This window comes from Rhineura floridana, chromosome 1 (assembly GCF_030035675.1).
Source record: "Rhineura floridana isolate rRhiFlo1 chromosome 1, rRhiFlo1.hap2, whole genome shotgun sequence".
Taxonomy (NCBI): domain Eukaryota; kingdom Metazoa; phylum Chordata; class Lepidosauria; order Squamata; family Rhineuridae; genus Rhineura; species Rhineura floridana.
The window spans coordinates 120,045,386-120,070,923 of NC_084480.1; the positions used below are offsets into that span (position 1 = coordinate 120,045,386).

Below are 25,538 nucleotides of genomic sequence, written 5' to 3' on the forward strand. Positions count from 1 at the left end.
CTGAATTGATGCTTCCCCACCCATGATATGTTCGTGAAACCTGGGAAACTTTGTGGGCATGCAAACAGGTATTTGTTTACCGGTCGGGATGCACCTTTTTATTTTAATTTTTAAATTATTTTTTGAAATACACATTTTCCAATACACCAGATTTGCATTAAAAAGCAGTGAATCTTTTTTAAAAAATGTGTGTCACTCCTAGTCAGCGAAGGATTTAGAGTTGCTTCCATGAAAGGCTGGTAGCTCCTTTCCTCCTGTTTTCCTTTCCCACCTCCCCTACCTGCTTAGGGCAGTTTTTATTTTTGTTTTTAATACAGCTGTTTTGGGTAAGAGCAGTTTTGCTCAAAACAGCTGTTTTATAAGTAAACATACTATGGATGTGGCTTCATCAACAACTGGTGGAAAGGGGGAGGCTGCATCTTTTCCTTTGCGCTGATGGAAACAAATCGGAAATAGAGGGTGTGGCAATAGATAGTACCCAGAGAAATGTCACCATACATGTTAAAAAAAAAAAAAGGCCACACAATGTGTTTCAATACATTCATAGTTGGGTAACATTCCTGGGCAAGGTCCTTGAATGAGTGGTGGCAGGCCAGCTCCATCTTGGATGAGACTGATTATCTGGATCCATTTCAGTCGGGTTTCAGGCCTGGTTTTGGCACGGAAACAGCCGTGGTCGCCCTGTATGGTGACCTCTGTCAGGAGAGAGACAGGGAGTGTGACTCTGTTGATTCTCCTTGATCTCTCAGTGGCTTTTGATACCATCCACCATGGTATCCTTCTGGGATGACTGGCTGAGTTGGGAGTGGGAGGTACTGCATGGCAGTGGTTCCGCTCCTACTTGGCGGGTCAGCTCCAGAAGGTGGTGCTTGGGGAACATTGCTTGGTACCCTGGACTCTCCAGTATGGGGTTCCGCAGGGGTCAGTTCTGTCCCCCATGCTGTTCAACATCTACATGAGACAACATCTACATGAGACGGTCATCCGGAGCTTTGGAGTGTGCTGCCATCAGTATGCTGATGACACGCAGCTCTATTTCTCCTTTTCATCTTCTTCAGGTGAGGCTGTCAATGTGCTGAACCTGTGTCTGGCTGCAACAATGGACTGGATGAGGGCTAATAAACTGAGGCTCAATCCAGACAAGACTGAAATGCCGCTAGTGGGTGGTTCTTCTGACTGGATGGTGGATGTTCAACCTGTCCTGGATGGGCTTGCACTCCCCCTGAAGGAGCAGGTTCATAGCGTGGGGGTTCTCCTAGAACCATCTCTGTCACTTGAGGCTCAGGTAGCCTCAGTGGCACGGAGTGCCTTCTACCAACTTCGGTTGGTGGCCCAGCTGCATCCCTATCTGGGACAGGGATAACCTGGCTTCAGTTGTCCATGCTCTGGTAACCTCCAAGTTAGATTACTGCAATGCTCTCTACATGGGGCTGCCTTTGAAGATGGTTCGGAAACTGCAGCTTGTGCAAAATGCAGTGGCCAGATTGGTAACAGGGACCAGACGGTTTGAACATATGAAACCGATTCTGGCCCAGTTGCATTGGCTGCCTGTATGTTTCCAAGCTCAGTTCAAAGTGCTGGTTTTAACTTATAAAGCCTTACATAGCTTGGGACCACAATACCTGATGGAATGCCTCTCCCAACACGAACCCACCCGTACACTACGCTCAACATCCAAGGCCCTTCTGCGGGTGCCTACTTGGAGGGTAGCTGGGAGTCTGGCAACAAGGGAGAGGGCCTTCTCAGTGGTGGCCCCCAAATTATGGAATGATGTCCCTGACAAGGTGCACCTGGTGCTGTCATCTTTTTGGCACCAGGTCAAGACTTTCCTCTTCTCCCAGACATTTATCATGTGTTTTTAAATTGTTTTTTTAAAATGTGTTTTTAAATTTGTATATTTGTTTTTAATTGTTGTAAACCGCCCAGAGAGCTTCGGCTATGGGGCAGTATACAAATGTAATAATAATAATAATAATAATAATAATAATAAACATTTGTTTTTATATTGGATTTTCTTCCCTTATTGGATTATCCAAATGTAGTGGGGGGAAAGTGCAGGCTGCCACTTGAAGGAGGAGGACATCAAGTGGTCATCACACACAAAAAATCCCCTCAGAGACACAAGCAGCTTCAAATCCGCATTAAATTCCAGTGAAGATGAGACCTCTGTCTCACTAACCTATTAGAATTCTTGAGAGTGTCAACAAGCAAATAGAGATGATCCAGTTGACATTGTGTACTTAGACTTTCAAAACGCTTTTGATAAAATCCCTCACCAAAGACTTTTCAGTAAGCTTAGCCGTCACAGGATAAGAGAACAGGTCATGTTATAAATCAGTAACAGTGAACAGGAATAAATGTATAGGTCTCACAGTGGAAGTATGTAAAAAGTGAGGTCCCCAAGTCTGTGCTTTTTAACTTTGTCATAAGAACATAAGGAAGAGTAGTGGCCAGTGGATCAGGCCAGTGGCCCATCTAGTCCAGTATCCTGTTCTCTCAGTGGCCACCCAGATGCCCATGGGAAGCCACAAGCAGGACCTGAGTATAAGAGCACTCTTCCCTCCTATGGCTTCCAGCAACTGGTTTTCAGAAGCATACTGCATCTGACTATGGTGGCAGGGCACTGCTATCATGGCTAGTAGCCACTGATAGCCTTATCCTCCATGGATTTATCTAATCTTCTTTTAAAGCCATCCAAGTTAGTGGCCATCACTGCCTCTTGTGGTAGCAAATTCCATAATTTGACTATGCCTTAGAGCATGACTTAGAGTTAGTGGAAAGCAATGAGCAGTAAGGTAGCCAAGTTTGCTGATGACACCAAATTATTCAATGTGATAAGAAAAACTGTGATTGCAGGGAGCTCCAAAAGGATCTCTCCAACCTGGGTAAATGGGCATTAAAATGGCAATTGCAATTCAGTGTAAGCAAGTGTAAAGTGATGCACATGGTGGGGGGGATCCTAATTTCACATACACACTAATGGGGTCTCAACTTGCAGTGACTGAGCAGCAATAAGATATTGAGATTGCAGTGGATGGCTCAAAGAAGATGTTGACTCAGGTTGTGGCAATTGTGACAAAGGTGAATTACATGCTCAAAGTCATTAGGAAAGGGATAAAAAATAAAACTGCATATATCATAATGCTGTTATACGAACTGGTGGTGCAACTGTACTTAGAATATGGTGTAGAGTTCTAGTTGACGGACCTCAAAAAGGCTATTGTGGAGCTGGAAGAGGTTAAGAAAAGTGCAAACAAAATGATCAAGGGGCTGGAATGCTTCTCAATGGTGGAAGGTTGCAACATTTGGGACTCCTAAATTTAGGAAAAAAAGGCAAGTGAAGGGGGTATAAGATGATCCATAGTGTGGAGAAAGTGTACAGAGAAGTTTTTCACCCATTCTCATAATACTAGAACCCCAGGCTATCCAGTGAAGTTGAATGTTGGAAGATTCAGGACAAAGTGTCCTCACACTACAAATGGGATTTGCTGCATAGTTCCTATCCGTTTGTATTCTGATACTCTGTCATTTGATCCTGATCCTCCCTTTTTTTGTTTCCGCTTGCTCTGGCACTTGCAGATTCGATTTGCTGTATGTGTTTTTTGGATGATTTGATCCATGGGAGGGGGGTTTTGGTGGCAAAAAAATTGTAATTATTAACGTAAATACTTATGTAAATGATAACAGTATTCGACGTGGTTTTTTGGCAGAGGGGAATAATTGCATAATTTTTAGGTAGTTTATTATTATTATTATTATTATTATTATTATTATTATTATTATTATTATTATTATTATTAGTCGCCCATCTGGCTGGTTATCCAGCCACAAAATGACGTTTATGTGAATGATCAGTGTTACATATGGGGTTTTGGCGGCAGGAAAAACTTTGCATAATTTTTAGGTAGCTTACATGAATGATCACAGTGTTTCACATGATCTTTTGGCAGTGTGAAAAAATTGCATAATTTTTAGGTAACTCATGTGAATGATCACAGTGTTCCATGTGGGGGGTTTCCTATTTACATATCAGTGAGGCTGCCTCTTGCCTCGGGCTAACTGATGTGCAGCTTAATGATTCCCCTCCCTTTCACTATTCACTATTCTTGAATTAGTTTGTTAGTAGTACTGCAGCAGCATCACCACCACCACTAGTATCATCTTGTATTTTTGTATACACACACAAACACATTTAGCAAGAGAGAGAGAGAGAGCCCTTGGTTAGCTCAGGACAGCAGCAATGAAAGCGGGGCAGGGGTGGGGCAGGTAGTGTGAGTCAGTCTCATCATTGTAACGTTTTCCATGCAAGGGGATAGAGATTCAGAAAGCTCTGAGATGTCTTCTTTGAAAAATATGAAATTGTAGGATGATTTGATGACATTATACAGCCACAGGAGTGGCTGTATACTATAGTCAGCATGGATTTTTCGCATTCTGCAATGTTAAATTGAAAATACCCCCATGCCATTCTGATGCTTCCCATAAGCTCATTTCAAAACAAAACCTTACAAATCTTATAGTCCTTAACTCAAAAATGCTTGCTTAACAACCCTCTAAATTTTCATGGTGATACACAAAACAGTCAGAGAGAATCAAGAGTTCAAAGTGTGAAAAGAGAGACAAACCAGACCCCTTTTGGACTTTTTTTCAGTTAGAGTTCTCATAATTTGTTGAAATTGATTAAAAATCATCCATGTTCACAGAGTACCTGTCTTCCTATTACTGACCTTGCCCCATACTCTGACCTTCATATTCTGCAGTTTAAAGTTAAAAAAATACTTGGCTGATTTTTAATTTATTTAAGAAAGTTAGCATTGAACTCAATGATAAGGCTGGGCATGCTCAGTAAGAACCAACTGTCAGTGTTCAAAAAGTCAGACTCACAGCTGCTTGCCTAATCGGGGCCACACTCATGTCAGACATTTATTCCACTTTAAACAGTCATGGCTTCCCCAAAGAATCCTGAGAAGTGTAGTTTGTGATGGGTGCTGAGAGTTGCTGGGAGACTCCTATTCCCCTGACAGAGCTCCAGTGGCCAGAGTGGTTTAACAGGCAACCCCTCTTATTGAAGCTCTATGAGGGCAACAGGGCATCTCCTAGCAACTCTCAGCACCCTACACTTCCCAGGATTGTTTGGGAGAAGCCATGACTGTCTAAAGTGAAATAAAGGTCTGGTGGGGACCAAAGGGACAGCTTTGGTTTAAATTTGGGTGGGAGGCTACATGTGCCTGCTGTAGAATAAAAAGGCAGGGGAAAACCTGAAAAACAATGATACTGTTCAGTGTTTTCCTTTTGGAAAGGAAAGGAACTTCCCCTCTGCCCAGTGCCTGCCCACCCTCCTAATTTCTTCGCCTCCCCTCCCCTTCCTGCCCTTCTCCTCTCCTCCCTCCAACTTCCTCCCTCTCTGCCCCTCCCCCAGGACAGTTTCTAAGCATGACTGCACAGGAGTAAATCCCACTGAACTCAAAAACCATGCAAATGATCAAACCTGCCCTCCCCTCCTCCTCTCTCCTATCCCCTCCCTCTTGCCCCTTCTCTCCCCTTCCTTCACACCTCCCCCATCCCTTTCCAATTTCCTCCTTCCCCTTCCTCCTCCTTCCCCTCCCCTCTGCTGTCCCCCTCCACCTCCCCATGATCATTTACTTATCCTAAGCATGGGAGTAAATCCCACTGAACTCAATAAGCATGCAAATGATCAAATCTGCCCTCCCCTCCTCCTCCCTCCCATCTCTTCCCTTTTGTCCCTCCCTCCCATCACCTCCCTTTTGCCCCTCCCTCCCCCTTCTTTCACCCCTCCCCTTCCAATCCCCTCCTTCACCCTCCCTCTCCTTCTCCTCCCCTCTCCCCTCTTTCTCTTTCCCTCTACTCTCCCCTCCCCCTCCTATTCCCCCATGGTCAGTTTTACCTATCCTATCCATGATTGTACAGGAGTAAATCCTACTGAACTCAATAAGCATGCAAATGATCAGACCTGCCTTTCCCCTTCTTCCCCTCTCCCTTCCTTCCTCCTGCCTTCTTCCTCTTCTCCCCTCTTCCTTCTTCCTCCTCCCCTGCCCCCTCCAGGCCTCCCTCCCCATGCTCAGTTTTACCTATCCTAAGCATGATTGCACGGCAGTAAATCCTACTGAACTAAATAAACGTGCAAATGATCAAACCTGCCCTCCTCCTCCCCTGCCTACTCCCCTCCCTATCTCCTGTGGTCAGTTTCACCTATCCTAAGCATGATTGCAGGGGAGTAAATCACGCTGAACTCAAGCATGCAAATGATCAATCCATTCTCAGCAAATTTGCACAGGATCCCATTTCTTATCTCCCAGATTAAAAAGCAGAGAAATTCACTAATAGGCAAAAAACCTTGTGGTTTAAGAATGTACCTATAGGCAACAGATATTTCTATCAAACTTTAAAAAGCAGGGAAATTGGGCAGCTATAGTGAATGCACCAGGGCAGCGGGAGACCTGACCTGTCTGAGATATTGTACTGCCCTACAAATTTGTCAAAATGCAAACACAGCTTCACTTGATAGGATAATTCTTTCCATGCTTTTCTTAAAGGTACAGAAATTAGTCAAGTGTAATGGCCAAGGGGTTGGGCAGTGAGCCAGGAAGTCTGTGATTCAAATCTTGCCACTGCCATGAACTCGCTAGATAGGTGAGGCAAGGTACTCTCTCTGGAACTATCTCCATTCCATCTGTACTGTAGGGCTATACTATATTGGGCCACCTCACAGAGCTATCATTACTGAAATAATATTCCCAAAGCCCTTTTGACTCGAAGAAACAGTATGGTGGCCCTAGGGCTAGTGGTAAAGCAATGTCCATTGAATGGTAACATTGAGTACTTTTGTGTGATTCATAACTTATTCTAAATGGATCTCATCACAGCATAAAATACCCAACATATCTGACCAATTGCAGATAGATACTTATAAAAGCAAGCCATGAAGGGCCTCACACGTTAACACCAACGTACCAAGGTAGCAGACTAATGCAGGTTTTGTATAAGGTTATTCTGTAAACCAGGCTTGTGCAATCTGATTTAGTGTTGTTGAGCTGGGGTCCCCTAACCTGAGCCAAATGCAAATCAGTGGGGTTGGATAAGCTAGAGGGAACAACGTGTTCTTAGAAATAAGGAACATGTTCAGCCCAAGAATTGTTTTCAATAAGAGAGCTGAGCTTAAAATCTTGTCACACAAAAATCCACTCCTGGTTTCCTCCTCCACCCCCACTTTCCGCACCCAGCAGCTAAATTTAGAAAGGAAATAAACCCTTTTTTAAATTGTTATTATTAGGGTTCTTTTAGTCAGCCTGTTTATTGAGCATTCATGCTGATTTGTTTGCACAACATTTACATGGGGGTTATTTGACACTGCTGTTTGTTCAGCAGTCATTGTGATTTGTTTGCACGGAGGTTATATGATGTCACCCGACATTGCCATTACCCCACACTTTCCAATTCATTTTCTTGCCATTTTTCTTACCACCAAAAAACAGTGGTTTTTGTTGTTTTGTTTTTTGTAAAAGTGAGATTCTGGCACAAATCCATTTTTGTTGTGCAACCTAAATTTGCTGGTGTACCATTTACTCATGTCCACAAAACAGTGACACTCTGGAAGCATCCTTAATGTTAAACAACTGGGTATCAGAATCCTTACTGATCTACTGCAAATGACTCAGAGATCTGCCAGCATATTCTCATCTACCTTCTGCCAGGTCCTGTGCAGATGTGTGAGCTAAGTGAGAAAGGGTAAGAGGATCTCTTCCTTTTTTTAAAACAAGAATTACTCATGTCCCTATTATTCTTTCTAAGTGATGTATTCTTGAACAATAGTTTTGAAATCATTATTTTACAGGAATCTGATTAATTTTTATGGAATTATTTTTGTGGAATTAAAGGTGGTCCTCAAATGTAAAGATGTATCACTGAACACTAAAGTCAGGATCATTCAGACCATGGTATTTCCGATCTCTTTGTATGGATGTGAACATTGGACAGTGAAAGAAGCTGATAAGAGAAAAATCAACGCATTTGAAATGTGGTGTTGGAGAAGAGCTTTATGGATACCATGGACTGCAAAAAAGACAAATAATTGGGTGTTAGAACAAATCAAACTAGAACTATCACTAGAAGCTAAAATGATGAGACTGAGGTTATCATACTTCAGACACATAATGAGAAGACATGATTCATTAGAAAAGATAATAATGCTGGGAAAAACAGAAGTAGAAAAAGAGGAAGGCCAAACAAGAGATGGATTGATTCCATAAAGGAAGCCACAGACCTAAACTTACAAGATCTGAACAGGGTGGTTCATGACAGATGCTCTTGGAGGTCACTGATTCATAGGGTCGCCATAAGTCGTAGTCGACTTGGAGGCACATAACAACAACAAAGCTGGCAGTACCTAATCATTTCTTGTTTACAAATATTACAAGGGAATAATTTACTAGCACCTGTAATAAGTTGACTATTTAGCTAGGCTGAAACAGCTAAAGGTGTTTAGATCATTAACTGTATTTCTTTAGAGACCATTAGGATGACTCAACCATGCATTAAACACCCAGCAGGCCACTTTACTAGATCATTCTTCCAAATAATAGAAATGGTGGGGAAGGGGGCAACATAATGTGTCCAGGCAGTCGACAATTATGTGAGTTATAGGGAAAAAATATTTGTGGTTCATCATGCCCTGAGATATTAAATTTCTGGGCTCCTCACTTTAATTGTCACTAGGATGGCAAATCCTGTGATGGGGTTGTAAACTCAAGCAACCATACTCTCTTTTTCCAAAGTAGAAATAGCACTCTGAGCATCTCTTTATTTATGCAAATATCTCCTCATGGAAAAAGATAACTATAAATGCTAAAAGTGGTGTTTCTATTTAAGGGTAGTGACAGTCTTGTCATGTTTTGTTGGATGAGTTTCAGTTGGTTCAGCTCGAGGACGTGGACAAGGTGCTTGGACAGGTTCGTGCGACCACTTCGGTACTGGATCCTTGCCCCTCTTGGCTAATTAAAACTAGCAAGGAAGGAACAGTTGGCTGGGCCAAGAAAGTGATTAATGCCTCTTTACGAGAGGGAGTGGTCCCTGGCTGTCTGAAAGAGGCGGCAGTGAGACCACTCCTGAAAAAACCTTCCTTGGACCCAGAGGATGTCAGCAGCTACAGACCAGTAGCCAATGTTCCGTTCCTGGGCAAGATCCTGGAACGTGTGGTTGCTGACCAGCTCCAGGCGCTATTGGATGAAACCGATTATCTAGATCCATTTCAATTGGGGTTCTGGCTTGGTTTTGGCACTGAGACTGCCTTGGTCGCCCTGTTTGATGACCTATGTCGGGAGAGAGACAGAGGGAGTGTAACTCTATTGATTCTCCTTGACCTCTCAGCGGCTTTTGATACCATTGACCATGGTATCCTTCTGGAGAGGCTTGCGGAATTGGGAGTTGGAGGCACTGCTTGGCAGTGGTTCCGCTCCTACTTAGCGGGTCGGCTCCAGAAGATAGTGCTTGGGGAACATTGCTCGACACCGTGGGTTCTCCAATGTGGGGTCCCGCAGGGTTCGGTTCTGTCTCCCACGCTTTTTAACATTTATATGAAGCCGCTGGGGGTGGTCATCAGGAGTTTTGGAGTGCGTTGTCATCAGTATGCTGATGACATGCAGCTCTACTTCTCCTTTACATCTTCTTCAGCTGAGGCAGTCGACGTGCTGAACCGTTGCCTGGCTGCGACAATGGACTGGATGAGAACTAACAAACTGAGACTCAATCCTGACAAGACTGAGATGCTGTTGGTGGATGGTTTCTCTGATCAGATGGTGGATATATACCCTGTCCTGGATGGGGTTACACTCCCCCTAAAGGAACAGGTGCATAGTCTGGGAGTCATCTTAGACTCTTCCCTCACACTTGAGGCTCATGTAGCCTCGGTGGCCCGGAATGCGTTCTACTAACTTCGGTTGGTAGCCCAGCTACGTCCCTATCTGAGTAAGGAGGACCTCTCATCAGTGGTACATGCTATGGTAACCTCGTGTCTGGACTACTGCAATGCGCTTTACGTAGGGCTACCTTTGAAGACGATTCGGAAGCTACAGCTAGTGTAAAATGCGGCAGCCAGACTGCTAACAAGAACTATGCGGTCTGAGCATATAACACCTGTGCTAGCCCGTTTGCACTGGCTTCCAATATGCTTCCGGGCCAGATTCAAAATGTTGGTACTTACCTATAAAGCCTTATACGGCGCGGGACCACGATATCTGTCGGAACGCCTCTCCCGATATGAACCGGCCCGTACACTACGGTGTACTACGAAGGCCCTCCTCCGGGTTCCGACTCATAGGGAAGCCCGGAGAGTGGTGACAAGATCTAGGGCCTTCTCAGTGGTGGCCCCCGAACTATGGAATGGTCTTCCTGAGGAGGTGCGCCTGGTGCCGACACTATCATCTTTTCGGCGCCAGGTTAAAACCTTTCTCTTCTCTGAGGCATTTTAATTCCTGTTAATTGTAAATTATTATATTTTGATTTTAGACTGTACAGTTTTTTGTACAGTTTTGTATTGTGATATACTGTATTGTGTTATTTTTATTGTATTTTTAATGTTCACCGCCCAGAGAGCTGTTGCTAGTCGGGCGGTATATAAGCTTAATTAAATAAATAAATAAATAAACTAGAGAACGTGGAATATTGGGGGGGAAGTTGGCTATGGCCACATTTTTGCATGCATTATCATATGTGGTATTAGGACTTTGAAGAAGCAAGGATAACAGGCTAGTCCACCATAATGGGCAGGCCCAGAGAAGAGAGGTGGACTTAATGCAAGAAGCATCTGGAAAAGTTTATTGTCAGATTTCTCTCTGCACTTCTTCAGATTACTTTCTTGGTTATTATGATGGTTCTGCAATTGTAACTGCACTGAATGCACTCTTTGAGGGGGGACATTGCATCTCCACAGGTACACAAAACAGTAGTGCTGGGACAATAAGATCAGCCTTTAGAGAAAATATGTGTACCACATGCTGTAAATGAGAAACATGTGTACTTATCACACCGAAAATATGATTGTTTGGAAATTCCCTCAGTGTATACTGGTCCTGGATATCTTTCCTTAGGTTTCCACTGTTAATTTGTCAGTTCCCCCTCCTGCTGTCTTAATATACGCAATGTATATGCAGGTATATATCACCAGGAGTAGGCATCCCTTTCATCATGAAGACTTGGCCATTCTCCTACAGGTGATTTATCTCTTCGCTGAACACTGAATGAGGAGTTGCTGAACTCTCTCCTCAGTATACATACAGAGAAGGCAACTTCTGGAAATCCATTTGTTTGAGGGGCTTAGATAGTCTTTCCTGCTCTTCAGAAGTTTTGTATTGGTGTAATGAGCAGGCTTATATTTCATTTAGATTTACGTGTATAAATCATTTTCACACATAAAAGCAGCTTAGGAAATGGATGATAAAAAATTACAGAAAAAGCATACATTGCCCAAAACACAGATTAAATTAAAGCTGTAAATTAAGCTAACCAAAATACAAACCCACACAATTTATTAAAACGACTAAATGGTAAATTAAATTGTATAAGTTTTCCCAAGTTTCTCAAAGAAAAGTATTAGAAAATGGACGTAAGTAGTGAGGGCATTCCATACCTTCAGCTCCACCATGTGAATCTCCTACTGAGTCTGACCAGTGCTACCACCACTACCAGCTTCCCTAAAAGAAAAGACTTGAAACAACACATCCCAGAGACTGTAAGGAGGAGAAATTGAGCCATGGGGATCATCATTCATGACCCATTATTAAAAAGCCTGGGAAAAGAAGCTGGAGAAAAACCTCCAGGTAATGAGATACTGATGCTTCTGTTTTTGCTTTCGCAGTTCCAGAGTTCCTGAGGTAAGGCAACAGGAACTGTCCTAGAGATGGCAAAATAGCATCATGCATAACCCATTGGGCTGAAAACAACAGAATGAAATTCAACAGGGATAAATGCAAAGTTCTACACTTAGGAAAAATAAACCAAATGCACAGTTATAAGGGATACTTGGCTCAGCAGTACGACATGTGAGAAGGATCTTGGAATTGTCGTTGATCACACGCTGAATAAGAGCCAACAGCGTGATGTGGCTGCAAAAAGGGCAAATGCTATATTAGGCTGCATTAACAGAAGTATAGTTTCCATATCACATGAAGTATTAGTTCCCCTCTATTCAGCACTGGTTAGGCCTCATCTTGAATACTGTGTCCAGTTCTGGTCTCCACACTTCAAGAAGGATGCAGACAAACTGGAACGGGTTCAGAGGAGGGCAACAAAGATGATCAGGGGACTGGAAACAAAGTCCTAAGAGGAGAGACTGAAAAAACTGGGCATGTTTAGCCTGGAGAAGAGAAGACTGAGGGCAGATATGATAGCACTCTTCAAGTACATGAAAAGTGGTCACATAGAGAAGGGCCGGGATCTCTTCTCGATCTTCCCAGAGTGCAGGACACAGAATAATGGGCTCAAGTTGTAGGAAGCTCAATTTCGACTGGACATCAGGAAAAACTTCCTAACTGTTAGAGCCATACAACAATGGAACCAATTACCTAGAGAGGTAGTGGGCTCTCTGACACAGGAGGCATTCAAGAGGCAGCTGGACAGCCATCTGTCAGGAATGCTTTGATTTGGATTCCTGCATTGAGCAGGGGGTTGGACTTGATGGCCTTGTAGGCCCCTTCCAACTCTACTATTCTATGATTCTATGCTGCTTGGCTTCTAGAATTCATGAGTTAGTGAAGTTATATTTTGGGCAAGCGGTCTTTCCAAACAGTGTTGGGGCAGTGGGTGCTACCACTTTAGAAACCTCAGGCCTAATGCCACAAGTATAAGCCACAGCAATAGGGGAAAAAACCCTACAGAAATACTCCTTTAATTATGAGTGACAATGCTGCCACCTTCATCAACAGAATACATTAAAAAGATCCAACTTATCAACCATAGTTATTCTGCAAATGAAAGAGGGATAAGGAGAGTAATTCCTAATTGTCTTATCATGATCATGAAACCAATCTCTCTCCGATACAATAGTCTGTTGCTTCACAATAGGCAGTGTGGTATACCAGCTTTACCCTTGAATGATGCTGTGGTGCCCTGATACAATTAACAGGTTCCAGATATCAGATAAACACATGCAGGCTCACGGGTTGTAAGTGCTGCTGTGACTACCTGAAGCAAAGATTTGGCTCTTGGCTTGAGTATTCAGAGTTGGTGTCCAAGAACATGTCAACCATGATAGCCTCTTGCTGCAAGCAGCACATTCTTTGAGAGAGAGAAAAGTGCGTTGAATTACCTCTTGGCAGACAAAATGAAACCCCTAAGACTCAGCTCTTGCAGAGTAAACAAGCCTTAGTTGTTGTGATTGCTGTGCTTGTCGTGAGGATTTAAAGAGGCACAGTGTGAGGGGTAGTGGTATGGCAATGATGAATTATGCCACCTCCTACACAGACTTAAACAAGCAATGAAAGATGGTTGTCCATGTAAGCATCTCATCTCCCTTTCTGTTCCCACCAAGCATTCTTATGAAAAGTAAAGGGAAAATATGGGGTGGGGTGTCAAAGTTCCCCAATTCCCAATTAGTCAGGCTTTGATTATTTGATGCAAGCTACAACTGCTGAATGCAGCAAGTCACAGAGAACAGCAGTCGCAACAAACTTCCTCGTCTGTGCTTTCTGCTGCCTGAAGAAACCGGATATTTCCAAGGAGGCTAAGCGAGTGGCATTGGAGGCAGCAGCATCAGCAAGTAGCACAGCTAACGAGGCTGGAGAGGGGCTTTCTTGCTGGCTGTAGCAACTCAAAGAAGCTAAAGTTCTGAGATGCTTATAGGGTGGGAATGAGAGAATGGGGTTTTTCTGGGGGGCCCTCCATTATGGAATGGTTTCTCCCAAGGAAGCTCACCTCACACTGACTGTGTCATATTTCTGGCAACAGACAAAAATGTTTTATTTTCCTCGGCATTAGGATAGAAGCCATTTTGGCATATAAGCTGTATAGGAATCAATAAATAATAAATACAATTAATGCTCCAGCTTTTAGTGACTACTTCTGATGCTCATTCTAGTGTTGGGTAGGAGTGGATATTCTTGGTTTTCGTGATTTTGGATGAACGCATTTAGTATATTTGTATTGTTTTTATATATATTTTATTGCATTATTTTGTATTTTATTTTTTCTGGTGAATTGATTCTGGGCCCCTTTTGGTTGCGTGAAGCGATAAACTAAACTAAACTATGGTTGGCATAGGTAGCTGGAGGCCTTTGTAGAGGTAGGGGCTGTTACTGTGTGAATTGGCTCATAGACACATCTTTCTCTCTTCTTTCCTTTTCTTCTGTGTCTCTTCCCCCCTTAATCTCATTCAAGTGCTTAACTAATCATCATCATCATTTGCGATCACTCGTGGCCGAGTAAGATTGTCTTCCAGGGTAAGGTCTTTAACAGTGGGTCCATAAGTGACTGTGGAGGCCAATTCTGGATCCACACAGCCTCCCACAGTGAGGACATAAGTTTCCAGATGGAAGATGGTGACAATGAGGATTTGCTTGACATGCCTTCTGCTTAGCTTGTTTTGGAGCCTGTACTTTCCCCTTTTATTGTGCTAGACTGGCACATCTAATTTGTGTATTCTGAAGGTGTGTGAACAACAATACCTGCAACAAATCTATTTCCACCTTTGTTGTATATAAGTTATCATGCTATTGTAATGGGGAAAGTGTGCTGTTCTGCTCAGGCCTTGGGCTCACAGGGGAAGTGGAAGTAAGAAGCAGGTCAAGGCAAGTCCAGGCAAAAGGTCAAGGCAAGGTCAGGACCCTGGACAGCTCCCAGGGGCCTGCTGGCTAAACTTTGGAAGATGTTTCAGCAGAGTCAGGGCCATCTGAGGCCTTACGTGGGTTGGCAAGGCCTATATTGTAGGTGGACCCATCTCCTTGTAGAGCTGGCTGTGCCACTTCTGCAGGCATTGCCTCCCACGCTGTGGGAGGGATGGAGATATTGCTGGGGGCTCCTCCTCCAGGCCTGAGGGCTATATCCTCAGGTTGGATGTCCCACGGGATGTGCTGAGCAGAGCAGGCTGAGTTTTCTACTTTTTATACCTTTCTCGGGGTAGTACAAGGAGCTGGGATTGGTGCTCATAACAAAAACAACTTGTAAGTATGTTCAGAACCTGCAAGGACAAAAGGAACTTGTAAGACACTGCACTTTAAGAAAGTTGCAGACAAACTAGAACAGGTTCAGAGGAGGGCAACAAGGATGATCAGGGGACTGGAAACAAAGTCCTAAGAGGAGAGACTGAAAAAACTGGGCATGTTTAGCCTGGAGAAGACTGAGGGCAGATATGATAGCACTCTTCAAGTACTTGAAAGGTTGTCACATAGAAGAATCATAGAATGATGTAATAGTAGAGTTGGAAGGGACCTATAAGACCATCGAGTCTAAACCCCTGCTTAATGCAGGAATCCAGGTTAAAGGAGGGCCAGGATCTCTTCTCAATCATCCCAGAGTTCAGAACATAGACTAATGGGCTTAAATTACAGGAAGCCAGTTTTCAGCTGAACATCAGTAAAATCTTCCTAACTATTGGAGCAGTATGACAATGGAACCAATTACTTAGGGGAAGATGGATCTCTCCAACACTGGAGGCATTCAGGAGGCTGCTGGACAGCCACCTGTCAGGGATGCTTTAATTTGGATTCCTGCAGTGAGCAGGGGGCTGGACTGGATGGGCTTGTAGGTCCCTTCCAACTCTATTACTCTATGATTCTATGATATTTCAGGGTCCTTTCTCAAAATTGTTCCCAGTGTTGGGTTGTACCACTCCCCCAATTTAAGACAAATTTCCTGTTTGACAGCTTTCAGCTCTCCACTAGAATATATAGGGAAACCCCTGAAGACATGATGTCTTTCTCGCAGCGTAATGCCAGTAAATACTGCATTGTTCCCAGAAAATACCTTGAGTGCAAATGATTCATAGACCTGTAAGCCCAAGTGCAGCTGCATTTGTCAGCTACATGTTCTGCACCTTGGTTTGCCAACCACCCCAAAATATAGCTGCAGCAATTGGACTAAGAAAGACTTTCCGGATAAGAACAAGCACACAGAGAAAGAGAAAGAGAGAGATGTGATGGCTGAAAGCTTGGATTGTCAGTTCTTTTACTGGCCCTGTTCCTGTCACAGCAATTTTATTTTTATGCCAGGAAAAAACCCAGCTGCTAAATTCCTGTGCACCGATCTGCTGTTAAAGGCATATGAACAAAGGCCAGTGAAAAATTTGGCAACCTTTGCAAACTTTATCTGGATTAGATAGATGTTTGGTGTGATCCTGCCAGCCAATTCTGATTCTTTAAGTGGCTTTAGAATTCAGCCAGGAAATTTTTATTTTGGCTGCAAGAAAGGGCTATTTGTGTTCTGAATTGTGGTAGAAATTGGGGGAGGGAGCGAACTAAATATGTCTGAAACCATTCCGGAACTTTGAAGGAAAAATACCCTTTGTTGTTCCTTGGAAAATGACCCTGAATGCAGTAAAAGAAAAAGACACATTTTTATAACTTGCTATGTTATTATATACCCTTTGGTATGAAAAGTAAACAAAACCTTAAAAAGTGACTCACACATTTCTTGGCTGGATGGAACTTCTAAAGCTGATTTCTCTGCCATATTGTAAACCTATAAAAGATGGGTTTTTAAAGCTGTTCTTTCAGCCCTTTCTTTCCTGGAGATTCACATTCAACTGCCAAGTGTTTTCTATTTTTAGTGACAAGATGTCACTAATTCTCTCCTCCTGAAAAGAATCTTTTATTATTTTTTCATCTGCAGTCAGAATCGTCCAACCATCACATGACCTGAATTTCCATGCTTCTAAATACCCAGATTATACTTTTTTCTAAGTTCGTAAGAGTCATCTGGTGACTCTTTTCCTTTCTCAGGTGTTGGATCATGCAGATGCAAAGAACTAATTTTGCAAGACATACCAGATGGCCTAAGCAAGTGAACTAGATTATGTCTCAGAAGAAAAGTCACCTTTACTCTTCACCTGCGCCCACATTCCAGATCATTTTCAAAATAGGTAGCCTGATGCAGCTATTACCAGGAGCTGTCAATCTGCATGATGAACCACTACACTCGTCCTATAAATCAGGGCCTCTTCTTCACGCTTTCCATGGCAGCAAACAAACGGTGAGATAATTATTTCTCGCTCTAATGTAAAGCTGATGCTGATCAGAAATATATATCCTTCTGTAAGGTAGGTGAGTATATAGCCATCCTCCGGAATCGGGAGGGGGAGGGGAGGGGAGGGGAGGGAGGGAGAAGCTTACTGAAGCAGGGCCCTGGAAATCGTTTCTCAGAGTTCCCTTGATCACCTTTGAGGGTGTAGTTACTTCATCTCTATCAAGGCTAACATTTTGTGGTCATTGCTTCTAGCAATGGAGTGTTGTCAGACATATTTGTGAAGGATTATGGAGAAAACAGCACAAAGAATTCTTAAGAAATATGCAATATGTATATATTATAAACTGTTTTAAAGGCTCCTCAACTGCTTCTCTATTATGAAACCTTGATAAGATCTTTTAGTATTTAACCTACTAAGTAAACTTTTAAAAGCTTGATCCTTTTTTGTCCCACGTAACCTGATCTCCCTATTGCCATCAAGCGACATCTGGGATTCATCTTATCTTTCTGCCTAACTCATTGATTAATAGAAATTGTTGGGAATGAGATTTAAATATGACAGACTTGTGTTGCCATTTTGAATCAGGGTGGGGGCAAATAAGAGGTCATGGTAAAAAGGGTTGTTGTATATGTGTAGACAAGAGACATTCATGCAATCAGGTTTTGATGTTTCAGATAGAAAGCCTTAAATTCTGTGTTTGCATTCAAAGGAAAAGGTTTTGTTCACCTAGAGAATGGTTGACCATCTTTAAAGTGAACAATGTTGTTGTAGGAAATATCAGACTAAAAGGTTGAGCAAGGATTGATAGGTATTGACATTAAGCAAACACTCAAGGGAAAGAAAAGACTTACATGGTATTAATTATTCAAATGCACTCAAGATGTTGTCTGTTTTTAAGCTCTTGTAGTGCTAAACTAGAGGGACTCATAAAAGAATCAAAAAGACATTTAAAGCACTCATATTCCACTTAAACAGTCATGGCTTCCCCCAAAGAATCCTGGGAACTCTGCTGAGGCTTATTAGGAGACCCCTCACAGAACTTCAATTCCCAGCACCCTTAATAAACTATAGCCCCCAGAATTCTTCAGGGGACACCATGGTTGTTAAGTGGTATAAGAGTGAATTTAAAGGTATGGTGTGGACATCACCAATGTCACATGGAGTGGATGATGTTCTCTCAAGGATAGCTCAAAGGGGGTTGCACACAGGAAATGGCTCCTGCTTCATTCTTTTCATCCTGGGCTCTAACACTCTTTTCTTGGGTACAGGAAGAGGGCCCTCTGTTGCCTTCATACTAGACAGGTAGGGAGCCCCTGCCAGGTGAAGCTGAGGTAAACTGCAGTTCTAACTCTGCACCTTCTGAATCATTTATGTCTGTGTGCTGAGCCATTTTATTTAAAAAATAAGGAAAGAAGGAAACTAAAGGAAATTAGAGCCTATGATTGTGGTTGAGAGAAAAATTGCCCACTGGAAACTAAAATTACAAGAGTGAGGCACTAAGACTTTGGGCCCCAAACCCACAAGCTATCCACTTACATAAAAGTGTAATAATTTATGTAGAATGAAATTACTTTTTTTAAAACCTCTTGGAATGAGCGTGCAACAAAATCTTGCAGCAGTAATTACAATTGGTAACTAGTATTTCGGTAATGTTTTGTGTGTGCTCAACAATTTTATAATTATCTTGTCATTTCCCACAATAAACTTTTGAGAGGCTGTGATTACTGTTCCTGTTTATTATTATTATTATTATTATTTTAAAAACCAAGATGCTAAAGCTGAAAGGTGCTGAGTTGTCCAAATCCTCCACTGAGTCCACAGCTCAGATAATATTTGAATCCTGGTTTTCCAGCTTCAAGTCCTGTACTTTGTCTACAGCCCAAGCCCCATGTCTTTTGATGATAGTGTAGCCATGTTGTCTCTCCCAGAGGTATATCTGAATGGAAAGCTACCTAAATCAAACTTCTCTATTCAAATGGTTTCAATTTAAGCCAGGGGTGGCGGTGGTTGAGGGTTTTTTTTGGGGGGGGGTTGGTCGCCAATTATTATACTTCCCTTGAAACTAGATTTCTTCTTTATCTCTAAACTTTCTCTTTCAAAGGTTAGCTTGTTTTGATAATTAAAATCCCAGTGCATTTCAAGCACAAAGCTCTTTACAGAAATAATCTATGCATAATAAAATAAAAATCCCAATCTGAGTTTTTGGCATGAAATTGTGCTGAGAGTGCTCTTTACAGAATCACCTGAATTTATGGGTGTTTTCAGATGGGTGTTTATTGTGGGACTGGTGCTCCTCAAGCATCCAAGTGTTTTTGCAGCATCAACATGATGGTTGGCATCAAAATGCCAGCCTGAATGTCTCCTCCATTTAATCCAAATTTAGCCGTTCTAGGGAAACTCATTTGTGACATCTCAATGACATGTTTGCAAATGAAGCCCCTGTCTGGAAGCACCCTACATGTTTTCTAAACAGTGATTGTGTTTTTATGTGTTTGTTAGTTTTTGTGTGTGAGATAGACCAAAACTGCCATGAAGGGGAGATTGGATCTTGAAATTTTCAATAAATATTCAGTTCTTCCATTTTTGGGTTTTCTCTCTTCTGTTGAACTAGATCTGCTGTTGCCCTCACTTTATTTGATTATATCCCCGTTTTTGGTTTCTTCTGACTTGTTTTAAGCCATTTGATGGCCCCCTATTAGTTCTAAACAACCTGGTTCATGGTGTCATTGTACTGTTGTATGCTACATCTCCAAGCCTCCTTTTTATTAACACGATTGTTGTCTTCTTTCAATTTCACATATATCTAAGGACCAAACTGCATGTGAATGATACTTACTAAGAGTGTCAGTTGTAAATGTGTGCATATTTTTACGATGATTAGGAGCTTCCTTCCTGGGGCTAATAGCAGCTTGTGGGCAGAGGTGGGATTTTGATCAGGACTGCAGCAGGGGAGGAAATAGTTAAATCACCACTGTCCCCAGCAAGGAATGAGGGGGAAACAGTAAACAGCAAGAGTTGTGTCCAGTGTTAGTCATATTCATTGTAACTTAGTTCCATTAATTTCTGTGGGTCTGCTCTAAGTAGAATTTAGTTGAATACAACCATAAGTGTTTAGCTAGCTTAGATAACATGTTTCTGTTTCTTTTATTCTTTACATGCTTGATGTTAGGGTTTTTTTAAAAACAAAATCCTGAGCAAGTCTCTTTTTCATTTCTACACATCTCTCAGGTTATTTGCTTTCAATATGCAGAATATTAGGCCTGTTTCTGAGGGGAACAGTGTTTGGAAAGTCTCCTGTTTTAAATAAGGAAGAGATGCCCGAATATGAAAATCACGTAACCTCTAGGCCTGTGATACCAAGAAAAAAAATTGTTAATTCTTCCTAGCTTCATTAAATAAAATGGAGGACTAGCCATGGGCAAATCTATCAATTTTATTTATTCTCATATTCTCATTTTTTCTGTCTTAAATTCAGTTCTCCATTTTTTAAAAACAGTACTTAGGAAAATTCAACATTTTCGTGTGATTTTCTCCTAATATATACACTTTTGCAAAGCAATTTTCCTAATATTATTTTCATTAATATCAGCATTTTTATGCACACTATCCTAATATATACATTTTTATGCACAAAACTGCAACACAAAATTCGGAGAAGTGTGAATTTTGAAGGATGTCTATGTTTTTGTTCTTGCATTGTTTTGGAAAGTGCAAATTAGGTAGGTTCACCTTCAAAAGTGAACTGAATAAAACTTCTCCCCCATCCCTATGGAAGGATGGGATGGGTTGTATGGGGCCAGTGATGGGCAGGAGTCCTTGTTCATCTGCCTCTCAGCAAACGCAACCATTTTCACAGCGCTGCTGACTACAGAGATGGGGAGGACATGGGCAAAATAGGATCCTCCTTCGACAGTGGACTTTCTTCCTGATCACGCTGGCTCAAGGGTTCTGGTGAGTAAGCAGAAAAGTGAGCTACTGTTGCTTCTCCCTTGCTCATCCCTCTGGGCTAGATGATGGGTTTGTAGACAGGTTGCAATTGTGAGGGGCAGCAACAGAGGCAGGGGATTCTGGGTGGTGCTCTCTCCCTCCCCCTTGCCAGGGTATGGGCCTCAGTGGGTGCCGGACCATGCCGACTCAGGTTTTCTCTTAGAATGGCAAATAAAAGGTAAAATGTGTTGTGCATGCAAGATTTCCAAATAAGTTTAGAGTATCTCAGCAGTGCTGCATGAGCGACACAGCATGTCTTATAAAGGAAATTAGTAATAGAGGGCCTTTTGCTGGAGATTTTTAACCTAGCTAGGAGTTAACACTGTATGTTTGTGCTGGCCCTTCACACTGGAGATTAAAATTTACTAATTCCTGCCTTAGGGCCAGTGGCATAAGTATGCTTGTACACTTTTCTGAGTGCTTATATTTATCTTTCAAACAGCTTCAAGTTTCACAGGAAACTTCTCTAAACATACACTTGGCTATTTAAATCCATGTTATTATTTTAATCATGGAAATCAAAGGCATGTAGTATTTAACTTTTTGGTCCTGATCACCCGCAGTGTCCTAAGAACGTGCTAGGTTGACCGTTCGTTTTTATTCCTTTGGTTTGAAAAACAAACTGCTCAAACAATCCTGTTGAATTGTGGGTGAACCAAGATTGAGAACTCTGCATATATCAATATGCTTTATTGGACCTTTTGTCTTTGTAAAAATAAATCAGTACAAGCCAGAACATTTTGTAGAGTGAGCCAAGCCAGAACCAAACAAGAGATCTAACTTGGCTCTCTGAACCCTTGAATAAGCCAAACTTTTAAACCAGGCTACATACCCTCATGGAATGAAGGGAGCAAGTTACACTTGCTTAACGGTTTCTCAGGATGATTATATGGAGCAGCCACTCAGACCAGATCAAGCTGATCTGGGCCTCAACACATTGAATGTTCACACAGGGCTTTCATAGTGTGTTGACTCATTGTTTCTAAGGGCTTATCCAAATGGAGCGGGATAATCCACGGTTTCCATATTCGGTTTGTCATCTGATAGTCCTCACTTTGCCTTTTAGTTCGCTTTTTCCCAATTAAAAAAAATGCTTTTTTGCACCTGCGCACGTAGCGGTAAGACCCCTACATTCTTTTCGCTTTTTCCAAGCTCCGTCCCTAAAACCTCCCCCTATCAACCAGTTGGTCAGCAAAAAAAATGACGTATGCTCCTCTCCCCCTTTGCAACGAAGCACAATATGGCTGTAAAGGAGTTCTCACCGCGGAAGGAAAGGGAGAAGGAGGGGGTGGTCGGTTTCAGCCTGCCTCCTGAAAGCTTTGTCAATTTCATTCTACTCCCTGGGGTTTTTGCTTCAAATCATTTCGCCGCAGGAAGGAAAGGGAGAAGGAGGGGGGTGACACGTTTCTTGCTTTTTTGGAGAAATAAGTGCAATTGCCAGCGTGTGTATCTCCTTAAATATCCAGAAAAGCATACATTCTTTTAAGCGTAATATCGCAAATACAAACAAGAAAGGGGCTGCTGGTCGGTTTCATGCCTGTTTCTGGAAAGCTTTGTCAATTTCTTTCTACTCGCTGGGGTTTTTGTTTCAAATCATTTCGCCGCGGGAAGGAAAGGGAGAAGGAGGGGGGGTGACACGTTTCTTGCTCTATGGTTCTCCAGTCTCTATGGTTCCGGGCGGCGGGGACACTGTAGCAAACCACTTATATGCAGGGCAGGGAATGCCATTACTTTCATTGGGTAGAACTGGGGGCAGAAAAGCCCATGCGTCTCAATGGGTAGACCTGGCGTCACAACAGCCAATGCGTTTCAACGAGTAGATCTGGCATTTCAATGGGTAGACCTGGCGTCCGGAAAGTTATGCATTTCAATGGGTAGATCAGGCCACCAGGTCTACCCATTTGAAGCCTGCTTGCTTTCTTGTTTGTATTTGCGATATTACGCTTATGTATGCTTTTGTGCCTTTATGGAATGTATGTTTTTCTGGCTTTATGGATATTTAAGGAGATACACACGCTGGCAATTGCACTTATTTCTCCAAAAAAGCAAGAAACGTGTCACATACCCCTCCTTCTCCCTTTCCTTCCTGCGGCGAAATGATTTGAAACAAAAACCCCAGCCAGTAGAATGAAATTGACAAACTTTCCGGAGGCAGATGTGAAACTGACCAGCAACCCCTTTCTCGCTGTGCATTGCAGATCTCACCCAGAGCAGCCGCCCAGTTTTGCAGGCTGGCAAAAAATAAAATGCATCTGCGCAGTAGTTGCAGACCCCCCCCAACACCCCACCATTGCAATGATTGGTTCAATTTTCCTGGGCTTATTCTCGCACATGCGCAAAAGTGCAGATACGTGATTGGCTGGAATGAGAAGAAGGGGCAAGGGGAAACGCCCAAGAACCGCCCATCAGCTGTAAAGTCCGCGGTATTGCATCCTACCTCCTGAAGGCACAGTGGATGATTCCCGATTTTAAACAGCAAATTGCATTTTTGCCGGTATTGCAAGGAGCAGATTTAACCCGCGAAAATGCGTAACAGCGCGAGACGTCATTTGGACGACCGAAAAATAATGAACACACATAGCAGGCTTGTCACACATTTTGCAGTCATCTGGATGAGCCCTAAGAGTCAGGGGCTGATCCAGGTTCATTCTAGTTCAGCCAAGAAGAAACAAAATCACTTTGCCTCCACTTTGCTTAGGGCATTATGGAAGAACATATATACCAGCCTTCCTGTTCCCTGTACTTCTCTGTCTAGTCCAAAGCAGAAGTTTTTCATTTCTTGTTATGCCATAACTTTTTTATCTTGCCATGCACAGAAATACCAGAGTTCTATTTTGGATGGTAAAGGAAAAAGTCGGAAGATAAGAAGCACTAGAATGTTTATTTTTACAATCTGGAGACTTTTTTTGAGGTGTGTGTGATATTACTTTTCTGGTTTTGGTAGCTGCTGCAGAAGCATTGCATCTTTCCACATGGCCTGTGTAACATTAGGAGCCCTGGGCTGTGTGAAAGAAGTCCACAACACAGTTTGTTCTCATGTCAACATAGCTCCTCCTCCAGAGATTGAAGTGCATGATCTTCTGCCATTACTCAGGTAACATGGTAAGAAACCATGCTATAGTAACTTTCACACAATATTGGAGCCCTGAGAGAAAGAAGGGATAGAAAGATACTAAAGAAATAAACGATAAATCCAATGACGACTGAAGATGCTCTTATTCAATCAGAGTGTTTAAGGGAAAAATTGGCTGGCATGTTTCTATGAATGGCTCCTGGGAGCAGCCAGAGACTTGGGGCTGGTTCACACTGCAGCTGACTTCAGCTGAATTTCAGATTAAAGAGGAAGCTTTTCTCATTGCGATAGGGTTTAAAGGTTCACATAGCTTATTTTATATGAGCCTTTAAACTGCTTTTTTCCATTCATACTGAAGGGAAAAGGTTAATCTCACAGCTTCTTAATGACTACGCCCTCTTAAGGTCAAAGTATCTCTTCCTCTGCAGCAAGCTTGCAGAATGGGATCCTGCAGGAAAAGGTAAACAAAGGGGGGGGAGGCAGCGACTCACCAAAACAACGGAGCTAAGCATCTACACGCCCTTAGAGATGCGAAGCACAGACGGTTTTTCCTTCCATTTTTGGAATTAAAGTGGATTGATTTGCTTCGGATTTAAAGGGGTAAGCAGCAGGACGCCTTTCCTTTGCCTCCTCTGTCATGTAATCGCTGTGAATTTAGCAGGTATGCAGGGAGGCTTGATCTGAAATTAAACTGCCATGTGAACGAGCCCTTGGTCTTCAAGGCCCATAACTTTGCATGCAGAAGGTACAAGCTGTCATTCCTTGGATTAAAAATATCAGGTAGTAGAGCTAAGGTGGAAAAAAAACACTGCCTGGGTTCTTGTTTCTGGACTAAATGACCAATGGTCTGATTCAATATAAGGCAAGTTCATGTTTCCGGTGGTAGGGCTGAACAGAGCACCTTTGGCCATATTGAAATCAAGAGATAAGCTCTTTGTTCCTGGTGCAGATTTAGGTCACTTCCAGACAATCCCTTTATTGAGCATTCATCCTGAATGCACAGCGACTTGACAGTGTAAGGTATTTACTGAGCATTTATTCTGATGTGTTTGCAGGAAGATAAGATAACACTGCATCAGACAAATGTTATTCCACATTTTCCTGTGTATTTTCCCATCACTTTCCTTAACACAAAAAGTCTGATTCCAGAGGGAAGTGGGTTTGTTGTGCAAGAGCTCCAAATCAACTTTAATTGCTCAATTTGAATTTGCTGGCATGTGATTGTCGCTATTTTTCAATGGGATTCAATCTTGTCCTACCAAGTGGATGGAAGAAACTAAAGCTGTTGAA

General features: G+C 42.5%; 1 protein-coding gene across 7 annotated transcripts in view; it reads left to right on the forward strand.

Moving 5' to 3' along the window:
* ADAMTSL1 (ADAMTS like 1) overlaps positions 1-25,538 on the forward strand; it is an 815,531-nt gene that overhangs the window by 523,012 nt on the left and 266,981 nt on the right. The window contains exon 1 of one of the 7 annotated variants that reach the window (XM_061630650.1): positions 16,991-17,193. The exons of the other annotated variants lie outside the window; for them this stretch is intronic. Within the exon in view, the coding sequence (XP_061486634.1) occupies positions 17,017-17,193 (177 nt within the window). The 5' untranslated portion in view covers positions 16,991-17,016. Of the gene's footprint in view, positions 1-16,990; positions 17,194-25,538 lie in introns of those variants that run through there. 7 annotated transcript variants of the gene reach the window in all.